General features: G+C 36.6%; 1 protein-coding gene across 1 annotated transcript in view; it reads right to left on the bottom strand.

Annotated features, from left to right (window-relative positions):
* The window catches only part of PIK3C2G (phosphatidylinositol-4-phosphate 3-kinase catalytic subunit type 2 gamma), a 333,932-nt gene that overhangs the window by 226,573 nt on the left and 90,493 nt on the right, over positions 1-16,866 (bottom strand). The window contains exons 13-14 of the mRNA XM_043561485.1: positions 11,279-11,393; positions 3,668-3,798 (exon numbers count right to left, since the gene is read on the bottom strand). Of these exons, the coding sequence (XP_043417420.1) occupies positions 3,668-3,798; positions 11,279-11,393 (246 nt within the window). The remainder of the gene's footprint in view (positions 1-3,667; positions 3,799-11,278; positions 11,394-16,866) is intronic.

The raw sequence follows: 16,866 nt of genomic DNA, 5'->3' as shown, positions 1-16,866 counted from the left end.
CCATAGATGTCTTTATAACAGTTGTGTTGAAATCATTTTCTACTAATTTTAAAATATCTGGATTTGTTTCTGTTAATTGCTTCCTCCTATCCCAGGCTATGATTTTATATTCTGGAGTCTTCCTATGTCTAGCAATTATTGATTTTATGTTAAATATTTAAAATGCTCCATTTTTGAGAGTCTGCATTTTGCCATCTTTTGGGTGTTGAATGTTTCACTTTTTTTAGTAGGCAGTTCAAGTACTAGCAGATGAGCTTCAGCCTTTTGAGACTTGTTTTTATAATATGTTAGGTTGGGCGTAGCATAGTTTTTAATCTTGGGCTAAAGTACACTTACTCCTAATATGCATCTTTCTGGCTTCTTTATTGAATGTTTGAGGTGTTCTGGGATCTTTCTTCATTCTTATTGGCCAATATTTCTATGTCTCCCAGCATTGTGCAATCTGTGGAATCTGTATCTATTTCACTTCTCCCTGTGGTGGTTCCTTTGCAGGCCCTGCAAACTCTCTACCTGCTCATGAGTAGCTTAGTACTCAGTTACATATTTCTGTAGCTCTTATCCTATACATCTTCCTTCTCTTTACTATTACACACTAGAAATTCCAGCTGCCTCAGCATCATTAAAATCTGATCTCTGCCCACTTTTTTTTTCTTTTTTAAATCTCAGCAAGACCTCTTCTTTGATTATGGCTCCCAGAGCCATAATGTAGAAAGTGCCTCTAGGCTGAAAACCACTTTATTCATGAGCTCACCTCAAGCCCTGTCCAATTTCTGAAATCAGTTATTTCATATGTATTTTCTTGTGTCATATTCCTTTAAGGTAGGAGGATAGGTGCATTTCATGGCTAGAAGTGGAAGCATTAATTTCTTTCAAAACAAATATTTTCCTATCTTTTTTTCTAGAATCTTCTTCATACTAGAAACATTCTTTTACTTGTCATCAAGAATATATATTATTTTAGGGGTGCTCGGGTGGCTCAGTAGGTTAAGCCTCTGACTCTTGCTTTTGGCTCAGGTCATGATCTCGCGGTGTCATGGGTCTGAGCCTCGTGTCAGGCTCTGAGCGCTGACCATGAGGGAGTCTGCTTGGGTTCTTCCTCTCTCCCTCTTTCTCCACCCCTCCCCTACTCACACTCTGTCTCTCTTAAAATAAATAAAAACAAAACCTTTTAAAAATATATATATATTTTAAAATTTTTACAAATATTGTAAGTACATTTTCATTGAATTTCATTGAGTCTGAACTTCCTGACTCTGATTACATTTGATCAATTTGAAAGAAGGAATAATTGTCATCAACTAAATGACAAAATGTGGTATTTTGAAATAAGTAAATCTGATTCTTTTTTTAAGTGAATCTGATTGTAACACAAGTTTTATCAAATTGAAGGCTGTTCTTTTTCAGAATCCAGAATAAAATTGTCCTGTATTGAGCTTAATAATTGTATTTGAGTAAGTGAAACAGGAAAATATTGCTTGTTTTATGTGTAAATTATTAATTTAAGTAGAAACTGAGGACTGAAACAAGTTGAGATTCACTGGGGTAAATTTAAAAACACAAGCTCCTAATATTTAAAGGAAGTTACTGTCATTATTTGTTGCTTTGATGTTTTTTTGTTTGGATATATTTAAAATTTCAAAGCATGGCATCTTTTTCATATTTAAAAAATCCCCAATTAAAAATATATTAGTCTGATATGTGACACATTTGTTAAATGTAATCTTTTATATTTTTGAGTAAGTAAGTGGTAGGAAAAGATGCTTCACCTAGTTGACAGTAGTTTAGTATAACAATGGATTATCAAAATGTATCATTAGGACTATGAGGATGTCCATCATTTACAACCCTTAAGGTAACTTTCTATATCAGATACTATGTGAGGGAACTTTATTCATTATAACATTTATTTTACAAGTAGTATTTAAAACAATTTTTCTTAATGTTTATTTATTTTTGAGAGACAGAGACAAAGAACGAGCAGGGGAGGGGCAGAGAAAGACACACACACAGAATCTGAAACAGGATCCAGGCTCTGAGCTGTCAGCACAGAGCCTGACGTGGGGCTCAAAACCACGAACCGTGAGATCACGACCTGAGCTGAAGTCTGACGCTTAACCGACTGAGCCACCCAGGCACCACTTACATGCAGTATTTTTAAGCACAGCGTACAGTACTGGAAATATAGTGACAAACAAGATAAATGGGTTTCTTGCTCTCTCAATTCTTACAATTTAATGAGGAAGACAAGGAAAAAATGCATTAATGAAGAAGATGACAATAGATTGTGTTATGTGTGATGATAAAAGGCAATAAGGTAGAGAGTAAAAAGAAAAAGGTCACTAGATAGGGGAGTCAAAGAACTCTTTGAGAAGATCACAGTTCAGTGCACACCTGACCTACAGAGTGAGATGACTCAGTCGTGTGGAGAACTGAAGAAGGAATATTTCAGGTAAAGGGAACAACAAATGAAAAGACCCTGGACTGGAAGTACATGGAGACTGATGTCACTGGCTTGAGGAAAAGAGTATTACAAAGTGAAATTAGAAATCAGGGCAGCAATAAGATTCTCCAAAACAGAACTCTTGATCATACTGAACACTTCAGTCTGAAATGGCCCAAACTTATTCCTTCTCCAGAAAATGACTCTAACATCTGCCCATTCAATTTTTCAAAACTTTGGATCCTCTACTGACTTAACTTGATTTCTTGCTTTCTCAGTTGGCTTATCCCCTAATTGCTATTACTCATCAAGTCATGTCTTCTCAACTTGCAAAACACGTCTCCCAAATCTAGCCATTTCTACCAATGTCCGTTGTCATCACCCTAGTCTTAACCACCATGACCTCTTGCTTTAAAAAATTATATCAACCTTCTTGCTCTACTGCTTCCATTCTTTCTTTCTCTACAATACATTCTTCAACTTGTGGTACAAAGATCACTCAAAAAGATTATTTAGATCACATTACTCTCTTGTTCAAAATATTTAAACAATTTCTTATTCTTGGAATAAAAAGCTTTATCACATTATATATCATCACAGTATATACTTAAAAAGTTACTTCTTAAGTTTTATGCTTTTGCATGCTATTAATGAGCACATCAGTGATGGATTAGATATTACCAAGTAGAAAATACCAATATCACTAGTTCTCTTATAGTTCTTCCTGGGATTTGATATCATTTTTCAGAGAATGAGTGCTTGACAAAATTTAAGTACGCATTAGCCACTAATTTAGTACTATTAAAACATGATTTATATCTATTCTTTTTAAATATGCATGAAAATTAAATGTTGCTTTTTCCAATCTACTAAAACAACTTTCTACTCAGTTGAAGGATGGTTGAGCAATGGTTTCTCATTGTTAAACACTGAAATATATCTAATCAGTCTCTGCTTTGTTGTACCAAACTAAATGATTTCCAATCTTTTTATTCATCCTTTGACTAAAGTTAAAGTTGCTAAATGCCATGGGAGAAAAATCTTTAAAAAACATAAAAATTCTAATTTAGCTCCTAAATATTAATTGATCATCCAACAGGTGTCACTTTAGAAAATGAAAGGAGTTCTGTTAGAAGGTTCACTCTTTAAAGATACCAGTGCTTCCAATATGGTTGTTGGTATTATGAACATCAGGCAAAATTCACTCACAAGACCTGGGTCACTTACAGTAAGGGAGACTGTTTCTGTGAAAGTCTGGAAATATGTTTTAAACACTCTTTTGGTGGTTCTTCTGGTTTACTTCTATTCTCTTCAGAATCAAGTTTCATATACTCCCACTCAGTAGCTGGAAAAGCAATCTGAAATAAAAGAAAAAAAGATTTGTCATGTATTGAATACCTCAAAATGCACCATTAATTTAATCTCTATCTTAGGTTTGTAGAAACTAAAGGAAAATTCCTATGTGTCTGTGCTCTTTATTGCTTAAAAATATTTTTAAAAGAATCATTAGGGTTTGAACTTGGTATTAAAATAGACATGGTATTTGGAAAATACTCAATTATTTATATAAATGGTATAAATTAGTAATCTGTAATGTTGTGTGAGGAAAAATGAGAAAAATAATAAGAATATTTGAGGTTTCATAAATTTAAATATTATGTTTTTGTTTAATGCTGAAATTATCCTTTCTACATTTCAGTATCAAAATGTGTTTCTATTATTAAATGATAAAAATTGCAAATGGTAATTATAGATTTTCATGTAAACACCTGGGAATAGAAAAATAATTACTTTATGTTGGTTTCTTCCTCAGGAATCTACAGGGCTATGAATGACTCTGTAGACATGTAATCTCTGGTAAAGATCTGTTTTGCAAGTGTATAACCAAATAGAGTATTTTTGCTCTGGCTCTATCATTTAGCTTTATAGATAGGGCTAGAATTCAGGCCTTTTTTTGGGCAGAATATGCTTTCCATTAAATCATGTTTCAGTGAAAATATGATTCTAGTAAATAAAAAAAACAGTTAACAAAATACACAGTTTCAAATTATGTAAATGAGCTACATATTTTAGTGCTCCATATGTGTGTTTAATGTTTTAATACATTTTTTTCATATTGAAAAATGTAAATAATTTTTCTTTGCTGAACTACGTTCATTTGGGATCTCAGAGAAAATTGAGGAACACTATAAGGTAGACTGTAGGATATAGTTTGAAATACAGTTGAATCTATTTGGGTTATTTACTAGAAAAAAGTTTTAGCAATTTTATAACCTCTACAATTTGTTGCTACATTAGTTTTTGGTATAATTTTTGTTATACTGTACCACTTATTACTCCAACATGATAAAAGAACTAAGTCACAGACAAATAATATTATAATAAATTCTGCCACTTGAAAAAAAAAGATTAATTTGGGTGTCTTAGAGAGAAGTAACTCCAATATTAGCAGGCTACAAGTTACTCTTTGCATGTCCAAATATTTTTAAACACATGAAATAAAAATACTAGAAATCAGGGCACCTGGGTGGTTTAGTCAGTTAAGTGTCTGACTCTTGATTTCAGCTCAGGTCATGATCTCATGGTTCGTGAGATCAAGCCCCATGTCAGGCTCGGTACTGACAGCATGGAGCCTTGGAATTCTCACTCTCCCTCTCTCTCTGCCTCTCCCCTGCTCACATGCGCTCTCTCTCTCTCTCTCTCTCTCTCAAAATAAATAAATAAACTTAAAAAAATACTGGAAATAGTATTTGATGAGCTAGTTCCCTTTCATGTTGGTTTTAAGTAGAGGGCAGGGTGGGTGAGGAAACTAAAGCTATTGGATGAAAATATAGAAACATCCCTTAGCACAAATATATAATAAATTATTTGATATATTTCACTTACAAATTTTAAATTTCTGATATATGAGTGACACCTTATACAAATTGCATTATCTCATATGTTATGAAGATAAAATTACTGGTTCTTGAGCCATTGATAGAAAAGATTAGAATTTCTCTCAGATGACGTTTGTTCTAATTTTTCACAGAAGTGAAGTTCCCCTAAAGTGTATGTCATTATATTTGCTCTAGAATTATTTTTGGGTACCACGGATTATGGAGGATATAAAAAGTATCCTCACCTTCAGAGAACTTAAAGCCTAATTAAGAAGACTCTGGTCTTCTTCTGTGATTGTGATTAATTAAGCCTGCCTTTGGTCTCACAATTATTTTTTTTTTCAACGTTTATTTATTTTTGGGACAGAGAGAGACAGAGCATGAACGGGGGAGGGGCAGAGAGAGAGGGAGACACAGAATCGGAAACAGGCTCCAGGCTCTGAGCCATCAGCCCAGAGCCCGACGCGGGGCTCGAACTCCCAGACCGCGAGATCGTGACCTGGCTGAAGTCAGATGCTTAACCGACTGCGCCACCCAGGCGCCCCTCACAATTATTTTTAATGGAGTAATCCCGGAGATCTCAAATGTCTCCATTGCATGTGCCATGATACCTATTTGTTACATTCCTGCCTCAAGCATTGAGAATATACTCCTGATTTCAAGAACAATAACAACAAAAAATTATGAGGCTCTTTCTTCTGGGGTATGGGAAAATATTCAGACCTGATCATCAACCCTCTGATTCACACCTCCTTATATATTTGGATATTGGTTTCTTGTGTTTGGTTTATCTATCTTGTTTCACTTCCTCTCCTCATCCTTCTTCATTTACACTTGACCACCATGATTCCTACTATGATTTCATGACTTGGAATGCCTTGAAGGAGCTTCCGTGAATGTCCCTAGCATCCATGGCCATAGGTGCCCATGGGCCTAGCGTGGGGCCCCATGATTCTGTCAGCTTGTTCAAAGAACTACTCTCTAGACTGTAGATGTCTTTTGGATTTTTAAGGCACACAAATATTAGACCAGAAGGGCTATAGTAGTTCAGGGGCAAGAAAGCATACCTACCAACTGGATGGCAGTTTTGGTAAGTCTTAAGGAAGGAGTTGTAAAAGAGGGACACATAAGACACTTCAGCAGAGATGGTAAAGAAAAAACAAAACAAAACAAATCTCTGATACATTAGGATGCAAATGTACTGTGTTCAAAGGACTCATATCAATAATAAGAATGTTGCCTCCCCCTAACATTGTTGATAATGAAAAGTAAGCCTGTAATAAAATGTTAGGTAAAGTAAAATACTTTGGGTGAGTGAGTAAGGAAGAACTGGTTTAAGAAGAAGGCCACTTAGGGGTGCCTGGATGGCTCCACCAGTTAAGTGTCTGACTTGATTTTGGCTTAGGTCATGATCTTACGTAGATTGAGCCCTGCATCAGACTCTCTGTAATGACAGTGCAGAGCCTGCTTGGGACTCTCTCTCTCTCTCTCTCTCTCTCTCTCTCTGCCCCTTCCCCACTCATGCTTCTGTCTCTCTTTTTCAAAATAAATAAATAAACTTAGAAAAAAGAAGAAGAAGGCCACTTACATAAAAGGAAAAACCATACACTCTAGTATCTGGATTCTAATAAGTGGACCAAAGTGTTAAGTTTAGAAACATCTGTAGATTGGGTTATTATAGTGATCAGAGGTATAGATGCACAGCATCAATTTTAGAAATATTAGATATCATGTACTATGCTGGATTCTGGGGATAAAACACTCAATGCTTTCAGAAATCAAGAAGTCAATAGGAAAAACAAGTCAATGAGAAAGAAATATGTGGCCCATGTGTTGAAAAAAATCTTATTGGTTATTATGTGAACACAGAGGAAGGGCACTTAACCCCACTTGGGGTAGAAACAGAGGAAGGCATGTGGGAGATATTCCTATGGGAGGGCCTGTGGATTCTAAAAGATGAATATTAATTACACAAAGTCAGAGGAGGGGTGGGCAGTGGATGGTGAAAGGAAGAGGGAGGGCACACTGCAAGAGGAAACCGTATTTGTAAATGCACATAAGCTAAAAGCAGGACAGTGCATGTCAGAAAAAACATTTTCAAAGTAGCTGGAGCTTGAAGTGTCAGACAAGGAATGGTAAGAAAAACAATGTGTGTGTGGGGGGGTCATACTGTAAAGCATGACTTAATTCTCTAGGTAGTGTTCAGTTATTGAAGAGTATAAATATAAGAGTAGCAGGTTCAAATTTAAGTTTTAGAAGGATCACATATGGATTCTGAATGAGAGAATGACAAAGCTAAAGGCAAAGAAACCAGCTAAACTGTTGTAACCTAGGAGGGAATTTCTGAACTAGGGCAGATGTGGCAAATTGAGAGGATACACTTGGGGAACATATGGGTGATAAATTGACAGGATACAGTATATACTGATTGAGTAGGGATAAACAAGGAGGAGGCAAATGAAACAAGTGAGGGTATATGGGGGACATAAACATAAATAATTCAGGGGTGAAAGTAATTTGGAGAGGAAGGTGAGCTCAGTTTGGGATATGTTGTCTTTGAAGCTGTCTACGGAATATCCAGTTGGGAGTTTTAGCAGGTATATGGCCATATTTGCCTGAAGCTTGTGGTGTGAAAGAACCTGAACTAGAGATAGACTAAGAAATGTACCTGGATACATACTGTGAACAAAACCTTAGTAATGAACGAGAGCTAGCAATTCCAGTGCTATGTATGTGTATGTGTATTGTATATGTCTATGTATATGTGTGTGTATATATATATATATATATATATATATATCTCCAAGATAAATGAAAACATATTCTCTACACACACACTTGTACGCAAATGTTCACAGTAGTGCTATCTTAATAGTCAAAAGGTAGAAACAATCTAAATGCATATCAACTAATGAATGGATAAATGAAATGTAGTATGTCCATACAATATAATATTATTCAATAACAAAAAAGGAATGAATACTGATATATGCTCCAATATAGATGAACTTTGAAACATTATGCTAAGTGAAAGAAGCCAGTTGCAATAGACCAAGTATTATATTATTTGATCTATATGAAATGTGCAGAATAGGAAAATCTATAGAGACAAAAAGTAGATTAGTAGTTTCTTAGAGCTGGAGAAAATGGAGGAATCGGAGGTGATAGTTGAAGTTATGGGATTTCTATTTAAAGTGATGAAATGCTCTAAAATTGATGTTGATGATAATTGTACATATCTTTGAAAAAACTAAAAAAAAACTCAAAATACTATATTGCACACTTTAAATGGGAAGATTATATGGTATGTGAATTTTATCTCAAGAAAGCTTTTTAAGAAATTTTTCCAGGGAGAGTATATATACTGAGAATAGCATTGGGTAGCAGATGGAACCTTTGAGAACTTGTCAACAGAGAGGATTAGCAGAAAGGGAGCCTGGGAAGGAAACAGAAAGGATAATGAGAGAAGAATATTCTGTAATGGGGAAGAGAGAGTGCCAAAAGTTGCAGAGAGGGCTAGTATGAAGAGAAGTGAAACCATTGGATAGGCCAACTAGGAATAACAAGTAAACCAGAATATAGTGAATGTAGACATGAATGGGGGATGGGGTAGTAGAGGAATATAGAATAGAGCAAGTGCAACATTGATTAAAACTCTGCTTTTGGTTCTTAAATTGTGATAGAGCCACTGTACTACATTGTATACAGGGAGAGGTAGGAAGTTGATCCAGGTAAATGGAATAATGCAATAATCTGTCTCCATTTCTGAACTCAGATATACTTCACACCATTCACTGCTTCTGGTCTGTGCGTCAGCCATAGAACCCCCTCCCCTCCAAAAAAATGATGGACTTGAGGGATTCAGGTTCTGTGCCATATCACATCCCTTATCATACTAGGGTGGCTACCATGTGGCAGTAACTGTCTGTCTAATAAAGACGATCAGAAAAGTACAATCTTAAAGAAGTTGGATAGGCATAGTGTAACCCTTTCATTTTACAGAGGTGAAAATAGGTTTGGTGATTTGTTCAAGGTCATAAAGTTTTTTGTTAAAGAGCTAAGACTATAATCTAGATTTTCTAACTCTGAGCCTGATGTCTTTTCCCTGAGACCCATCTTGATTCCTTAACACAAACACTGGTTGCAGAACTCTAATTTCCTCACTATAATCTTTAGGTTGAAAGATTCTGCTCTAAATTTAGCTGTGTATAATTAGAGTGATTTTGGTCCTTAAGGGTTTTAACTTTAATACCTTAATAACTCCTATTTTATTTTGTATATTTCATCATTAATTAAAAATATCCTGAGAAGTTTCCTTGTATGTCTATACAATTTGAAATTATTTTATAAAAATTTATTGATTTAACTTTTTGCATACTTTTGAGTGATTTACATGCCTCTCCTTTTTTATGTAAGATAAATTTAGTTATGGCTCCAGATGTCTACTTGAAAATCTATGCTGCTATTGAATACTTGAAACTTGTCCGTATATTCCACTTGCCAGGATCTGTGTTCTAAAGGAGCTATTCCTCTCATCTGAGAAGAATCATCTGTTAGTCTCCCTTCTTCTTCCACCCCCACTACTCCTGATAAAGACCCTTCTAATCATAACTTTATATCCTCAAAGCTCTGGTAATGATCAGACTTGGAAGATTCTCATTAAGCTGAGGTAGTTTGAATCTGGCAAGGAATAGTCTGATAAAAAAATGCATTGTCCTCTTAAAAGAAGGTAGTTTTCCTGTTACAATGGGACATCTACTAATCAATAAGCCATCATATGTTGAGTGTCTATGATGTTGTGCCAAGATTGAGCAAACACTTGTTCATCATCATGTCTGTAAATTGGAAATAGACCTTTGGTTACTTCTTGGTGAGGACTTATTTCAGAGTGGAAGCCACATTTTTATTGGTATTATTTTTCTCTTCCAGTTTCAGCATCTTGCTATCCATCTTGCTAAACATTGTCCCTCACCCTGAGCCTAGAAACTTAAGAGCTTAGAGGCTCCACTATCTTTCTTTAGAGCAACTATGCTCAACTGAGGGCAACTTTTATCCCTCGAGGACATCTGACAATATCAAGAGGCAGTTTTAATTGATTTAGGTGCTACCAGCACGTTAGTAGATAGAAGCCAAAGATACTCCTAAATGTCCCACAATGCATAATACAGCCCTCAAAACAGAGTTATTTGGCCCAAAATGTCATTGGTACTCAACTGAGGTTGAGAAATCCAGTTCTAGAGTGCTATCCAGATAGCAGTTCTCAGTTTTTCCTTATAGATATGGAAAGTTCACATTCCCTGCACTTTCATATATGGGAGTGGCCATGCTTCATGTATCAGATCAATATGATCACTTATAATGATGAACACACAAGGAGCTCTCAGCAGTAAGGACCAAAGCTCAGAATCATTAGCCACCTCTTATTCATGATTACAAATCACAGAAAGAAGAGAGACCTTAAGAAAAAAAAAGCATGTTGGATAGATTTTGTTTGAAGTTTCTCCCCCACTGCTGAGCTAATCACTAGTCATACAGGAAACACAAACTTGAAGTATTTTAAGGAAACAAGACACAATGCAGAGACAGGTGTAAGGTATCAAGTTAATAATATACACCAATGACTGTTTTCAGACAATGGACAGGAAAATGAATACACATAATGAATATACTAATGACAATGCTCCATCCCTTTCCTTTATGATCATGTTTGGTGGAGAATGGCTTGAAATTGCTATTATGTAAGCTGGGAGAAAAGTGCTTTGAGAGTACTGGATACAAAATAAAAGCACCAGAGGTTTTATGAATCCCAGCAGGTTAGAGAAAGAGAAGACTATTAAAATGTGTGATCCTAGAATAAAATTGTTTCTATAATTGACAAGCTACTCATCAACCAATACTTGCCATGAATACTTTTTTTTTCCTTGCCATACATATTTTAATCTCATAGTCTGACACTTACCTGTAGGGTCACTGGGGATGGCTGGCTTATATCCCATACTCCTGGAGCTATCATTTCTATGGGAGGCTCACTCTGTAATGTCATGCTGAATAGCATAGACCCGAGAATGGACTTGCTACAAAAGACAACACATACAGACATACAGGAGTCACTTCATAAGGGAAGTTATTATAATCTATAAATACTTTCTTTTGAAATATAAACATAACCAGCTATTTTAGTGGCTTCATTCAGTAGCTAGAAAGGAATACAATATTCTATAAGCCTAGAAACTGATTAGTAGTTAATTTCTACTATACCACATGCATGGCTATGTTCACAGATAGCTACATTTATTTTCCACATGAGAAAACTGTTTCCAAAATAGTTTCTGACAGGTAGAATTTTTCCTTAATTTCCAACAATATTGATTACAAGATAAGACTAAGAATCTTAGATTTATATTCTTGGAGTTATGAGTGCCTCAAATCAATGAAGACATCAACTCTTCAGAACATTTTTTGCTCCACAAAATGACTAAATTCCTTGGGCATCATTAAAGGTATGAGCTCTAAATTTATAGAAAGAAAAGATTTAAATTAGCATATGATCTGCAGATTCAAAATAGTTGTACTTCACAGAGGAAATGCTTCTAAATAGAAAGATTTTTCATAGTCTGAATGTTTAAAAATAGGTTGTATTAACATTGTAAATGAGAGTGAATACAAGAAGCCTTTAGACAGGAAGAATTCATGGATGGTTTTAACAGCTTCAGTAACATCCAAATCCATAGATCCATATAGGAATTAAAAGAGAATCTACATGTGATTATATATATGAATTAGATATTGATAAAATGTTCCAATTGATCAGAGAGGACAGTCTCTGACTTTAACATACCAAAATAAAAATGTCAGCAAGTCAACAAAAATTAAATTTAAGTTTATAAAGAACTTTAAGGCATCAAGTGAGTCTTTTGAAAACAGTATTAGAGTGGGGAGGAGCTAAAATGGCAGAGTAGTAGGAAGACCCTAGGCTTGCTTCATCCCTTGAACACAGTTAGATAAATGTCAAATCATTATGAATACCTAAGAAATCGAACTAAGGAAAGCAGAAAAAAACTTTACAAATAGAAGGAGAGAGGAGGACACATTGTGGAAGGTAGGAGGTGTGGAGACATGGTTTTGGGGAGAAACAGATCACAGGTGCTGTAGAGAGGAGAGAGCCCTGGTTGTGGAGACATGGGGAGAGAGAAGAGCACATAGGGGATCACACAAGGAAAACACTTCCCCAAAGCCACTGAATGGGAAAACAAGAGGGGCTGATTTTCATGAGTATTTGCAACCAGTGGCGCTCAAAGACTAGAGTTTTAGAGGTCCATGACATGGGTGGTGTAAAGCCTTGAGGGTACTGCAGCATTACTGTAGAGTGGGCAGGCAGGTAACCCAGAGGCAGAGGGTTCAATCTGTGGATCACCTCAAATGTACTGGGAGAGACAGTTCACCCCTTCTTAGAGTGTATCTGAGAGAGGTGGCATTGTCTCTCTGGGGACAAAAGGAGCCAGCAGGCACCAATTCCCTTTCCCTCCCCTCAGCATAGGTGCAGAGACACTTGTTGAGGGCAGCTAACTCAGACACTGGCTGCTTAGTGTGTTTTGTTCCAAATTCTACACTTCTGAGCTCTTGTGCACATGCCTTTCTGGGTCAAACCCATACTAATCCCAGTGCAGTGAGATTGTCCCCCAGAAGACCAGCACAGATCCCTGACACACTAGCTCCCTAAAGTTTGGAATTTTAAAACTCAGTCGGGACAGAGCAAAAAGTCCATTGCACTTGTCCAGGCAGGCACTAACTTGAAGACAGATAATGTGAAAATAGTGGTCTGAAAAACACCTATAACACACAAGGGGAAGTATCTGCTCTTTTGGGAGGGCTTTCCTGACAACAGCAAGCCTGAATTTCTCTCTCCAGGGACAAAGGAGTGGGCTGGTGCCCTTTCCCTTCCTTTCCCCTCAGCATAAACTAACTTTAGTAAACAGCACAGGGCCAACACTAGCTGCCTAACCTGTATACTCCAACCCCCACCTCCCTGAGCTCTTGCTGTACTGCTTTTCTAGAGAAAGTGTGTCTGAGAACCAGCATGGTGCGTCTCTCTGCCAGAAGACCAGTGCAACCCCCCTGCATGCACCCCATCTACTGACCATAGAGTTCTGCAAAGCATCAGCTCTAGTGGAAATAGATTCAGGTCTTTTTTTAACAGGCAGGTCAGAGCATACCTAGGTAAATCTCACCACACTCTGGCCAAGGTACAAACACTCCCCACTACAGGCAAGGAGAAACCCTGCAGAGGACTGACCTGAGGGAGAGCAGCCATAACACAGGGGCAGAGTGTGTGAAGCATACACCAAAGATACTTCCTGAAGTGCCAGGTCCTGAACATTTTATGACCTCTTCTTCTTCATAAAGCTATTACTCTCAGATGCAGGAAACATTATAGGCTTTCCGAACACAGAAGAATACAAAGATCTAAACAAAATGCCAAGATAAGGAATTCATCCCAAAGGAAAGAACAAGAAAAGGTCATGGCCAGGGATCTAATTGAAACTGATATAAGTAATATGCCTGATCCAGAATTTAAAGCAAACAATCATAAGAATACTATCTGGACTTGAAAAGGCACCAAGGAGTTCCTTACTACAAAGATAAAACAACTTAAAAACAATCAAGCCAAAATGAAAAATTCAGTAACTGAGATTTGAAATCAACTGGAGCAATGACCACAAAGATGGAAGAAGCAGGGAATTGAATAAGTGACAGAGCAAATAGAATTATTGAAAATAATGAGGTTGATCAAAAGAGGGAAACAAAAATCTTGGACATGAAAGTAGACTTAGAGAACTCAGTGATGCCATAAAGCATAATAACATTCGTATCATAGGAGTACCAGAAGACAAAGCGGGAAAAGGGGGCAGAAGGTTTACTTGAGGAACTAATAGCTGAGAAACTTCCCTAATCTGGGGAAGGAAACAAACTTCCAAATACAGGAAGCACAGAGAGTTCCCATCAAAATCAACAAAAGCAGGCCAACACCAAGACACATAGTAGTTAAATTTGCCAAATAGAGTGGTAAAGAAAAATCTTAAAAACAGCAAAATAAAAGAATTCATAGGGAAGACAAATAAGGTTAGTAGCAGCTCTCTCCACAGAGACTTGGCAGGCCAGAAGGCAGTGGCATAGTATATTCATCATGCTGAACGCAAAACCCAACAACCAAAAATATTCTATCCAGTAAGGCTATCTATCATTTAGAATAGAAGCATAGAAGGAGTTTCCCAGACAAAAAAAAAAAAACAAAAAAACTAAAGGAGTTTGTGTTCATGAAACCAGTCCTGCCAGAAGTATAGGAGACTCTTTGAGTAGGAAAAAGAAACAGAAAATCTCTAGAAACAATGACAAAATAAGCATTAAAATGGCATTATATTCATATCTATCAGTAATTACTCTGAATGTAAATGGACTAAATGTTCCAAACAAAAGACCCAGGTGTGTCAGAATGGATAAAAAAAAAACAAGACTCATCTATATGCTGCCTACAAGAGACTCATTTTAGACCTAAAGACACCTATGGATTCAAAGTAATGGGATGAAGAAATATTTTGTATGCAAATAGATGTCAAAAGAAAGCCAGAGCAGCAATAATTTTGTGCGACAAAATACATTAAAAAAATTTTTAACGTTTGTTTATTATTGAGAGACAGAGAGAGACAGAAAATGAGCAGGGAGGGGCCAAGAGACAAGGAGACACAGAATCTGAAGTAGGGTCCAGGCTCTGAGCTGTCAGCACAGAGCCCGACGTGGGGCTCGAACTCACAAACTGAGATCATGACCTGAGCTAAAGGCAGATGCCCAACAGACTGAGCCACCCAGGCATCCATGGCAAAATACATTTTAAAACCAAAAACTATAACAAGAGATGAGGAGAGCACTGTATCATAATAAAGGGGTACCTCAAACAAGACAATCAAGGGACGCCTGGGTGGCGCAGTCGGTTGAGCGTCCGACTTCAGCCAGGTCACTATCTCTCGGTCCGTGAGTTCGAGCCCCGCGTCAGGCTCTGGGCTGATGGCTCGGAGCCTGGAGCCTGTTTCCGATTCTGTGTCTCCCTCTCTCTCTGCCCCTCCCCCGTTCATGCTCTGTCTCTCTATGTCCCCAAAAAAATAAACGTTGAAAAAAAAAATTAAAAAAAAAAAACAAAAAAAACAAGACAATCTAACAATTGAAAATATTTATGCCCCCAACTTGAAACACCCAAATATATAAAACAATTAATAACAAAAAGAAACTCTTTGACAATAATACAATAGTAGTAGGGGACTTTAACACTCCACTGACATCAATGGACAGATCATCTAAGCAGAAAATCAACAAGGAAACAATGGTGGCACTGAATGATACACTGGACCAGATGGACTTAAACAGATACATTCAGAATATTTTATGAGCAGAATAAAAGCAGCATAATACATATTCTTTTCAAGTGCACATGGGACATTCTCCAGAATAGATCACATATTGAGTCACAAGTAAATCCTCAACAAGTACAAAAAGATTGAGATCATACTATGCACATTTTCTGACCACAACTCTATGAAACCTGAAATCAGCCATAAGAAAAAGCTTTGGAAAGACCACACATACATGGAGGTTAAAGAACATCCTATTAAAGAATGAATGGATCAACCAGGAAATTAAAAAAGAAATTAAAAAAAAAAACATGGAAACTGGGGCACCTGGGTTGCTCAGTTGGTTAAGCATCTGACTCTTGATTTCAGTTCAGATCATCATCTCACAATTCATGAGTTTGAGCCCTGCATCAGGCTACACACTGACAGCATGGAGTCTGCTTAGGATTCTCTCTATCCCCTTCTCTCTACTCTCCTGTTTATGTTCTCTCTGTGTCACAATAAATAAATAAACTTTATTTAATAAATAAATAAACAACCAACACCACAAAATACAATTATAATAGAATATTATGAAAAATTATATGCCAACAAATTGGGCAATCTGGGCAAGATATGGATAAATTCCTAGAAACATACAGACACCAAAACTGAAACAGGAAGAAATAGAAAACTTTAACAAACCCATAGCCAGTAAAGAAATTGAATCAGTAACCAAAAATCTCCAAAATAACTAAAATCCAGGGCCAAATGGCTTCACAGGGGAATTCTACCAAACATTTAAAGAAGAATTCATACATATTCTTCTCAAACTATCCAAAAAAAATTGAAATAAAAGGAAAACTTCCAAAATCATTCTACAAGGCCAGCATTACCCTGATTTCCAAAACCAAACAAAGACTCCACTAAAAAAGAGAACTATAGGCCAATATCCCTGATGAACATGGATGCAAAAATTCTTAACAAGATACTAGCAAATCAAACTCAACAATACATAATAGAATCATTCACCACGACCAAGTGGGATTTATCTCTGGGTTGCAAGGGTGGTTCAATATTTGCAAATCAATCAGCATGATACACCAAATTGATAAAAGAAAAGATAAGAAACATGATCTTCTCAATAGATGCAGAAAAAGCATTTGAC

The sequence above is a fragment of the Prionailurus bengalensis genome, chromosome B4, assembly GCF_016509475.1.
Source record: "Prionailurus bengalensis isolate Pbe53 chromosome B4, Fcat_Pben_1.1_paternal_pri, whole genome shotgun sequence".
In the NCBI taxonomy this organism is placed as follows: Eukaryota; Metazoa; Chordata; class Mammalia; order Carnivora; family Felidae; genus Prionailurus; species Prionailurus bengalensis.
Note: the sequence above shows the minus strand (reverse complement) of the source record. Positions and strands in the feature narration are given on the sequence as shown.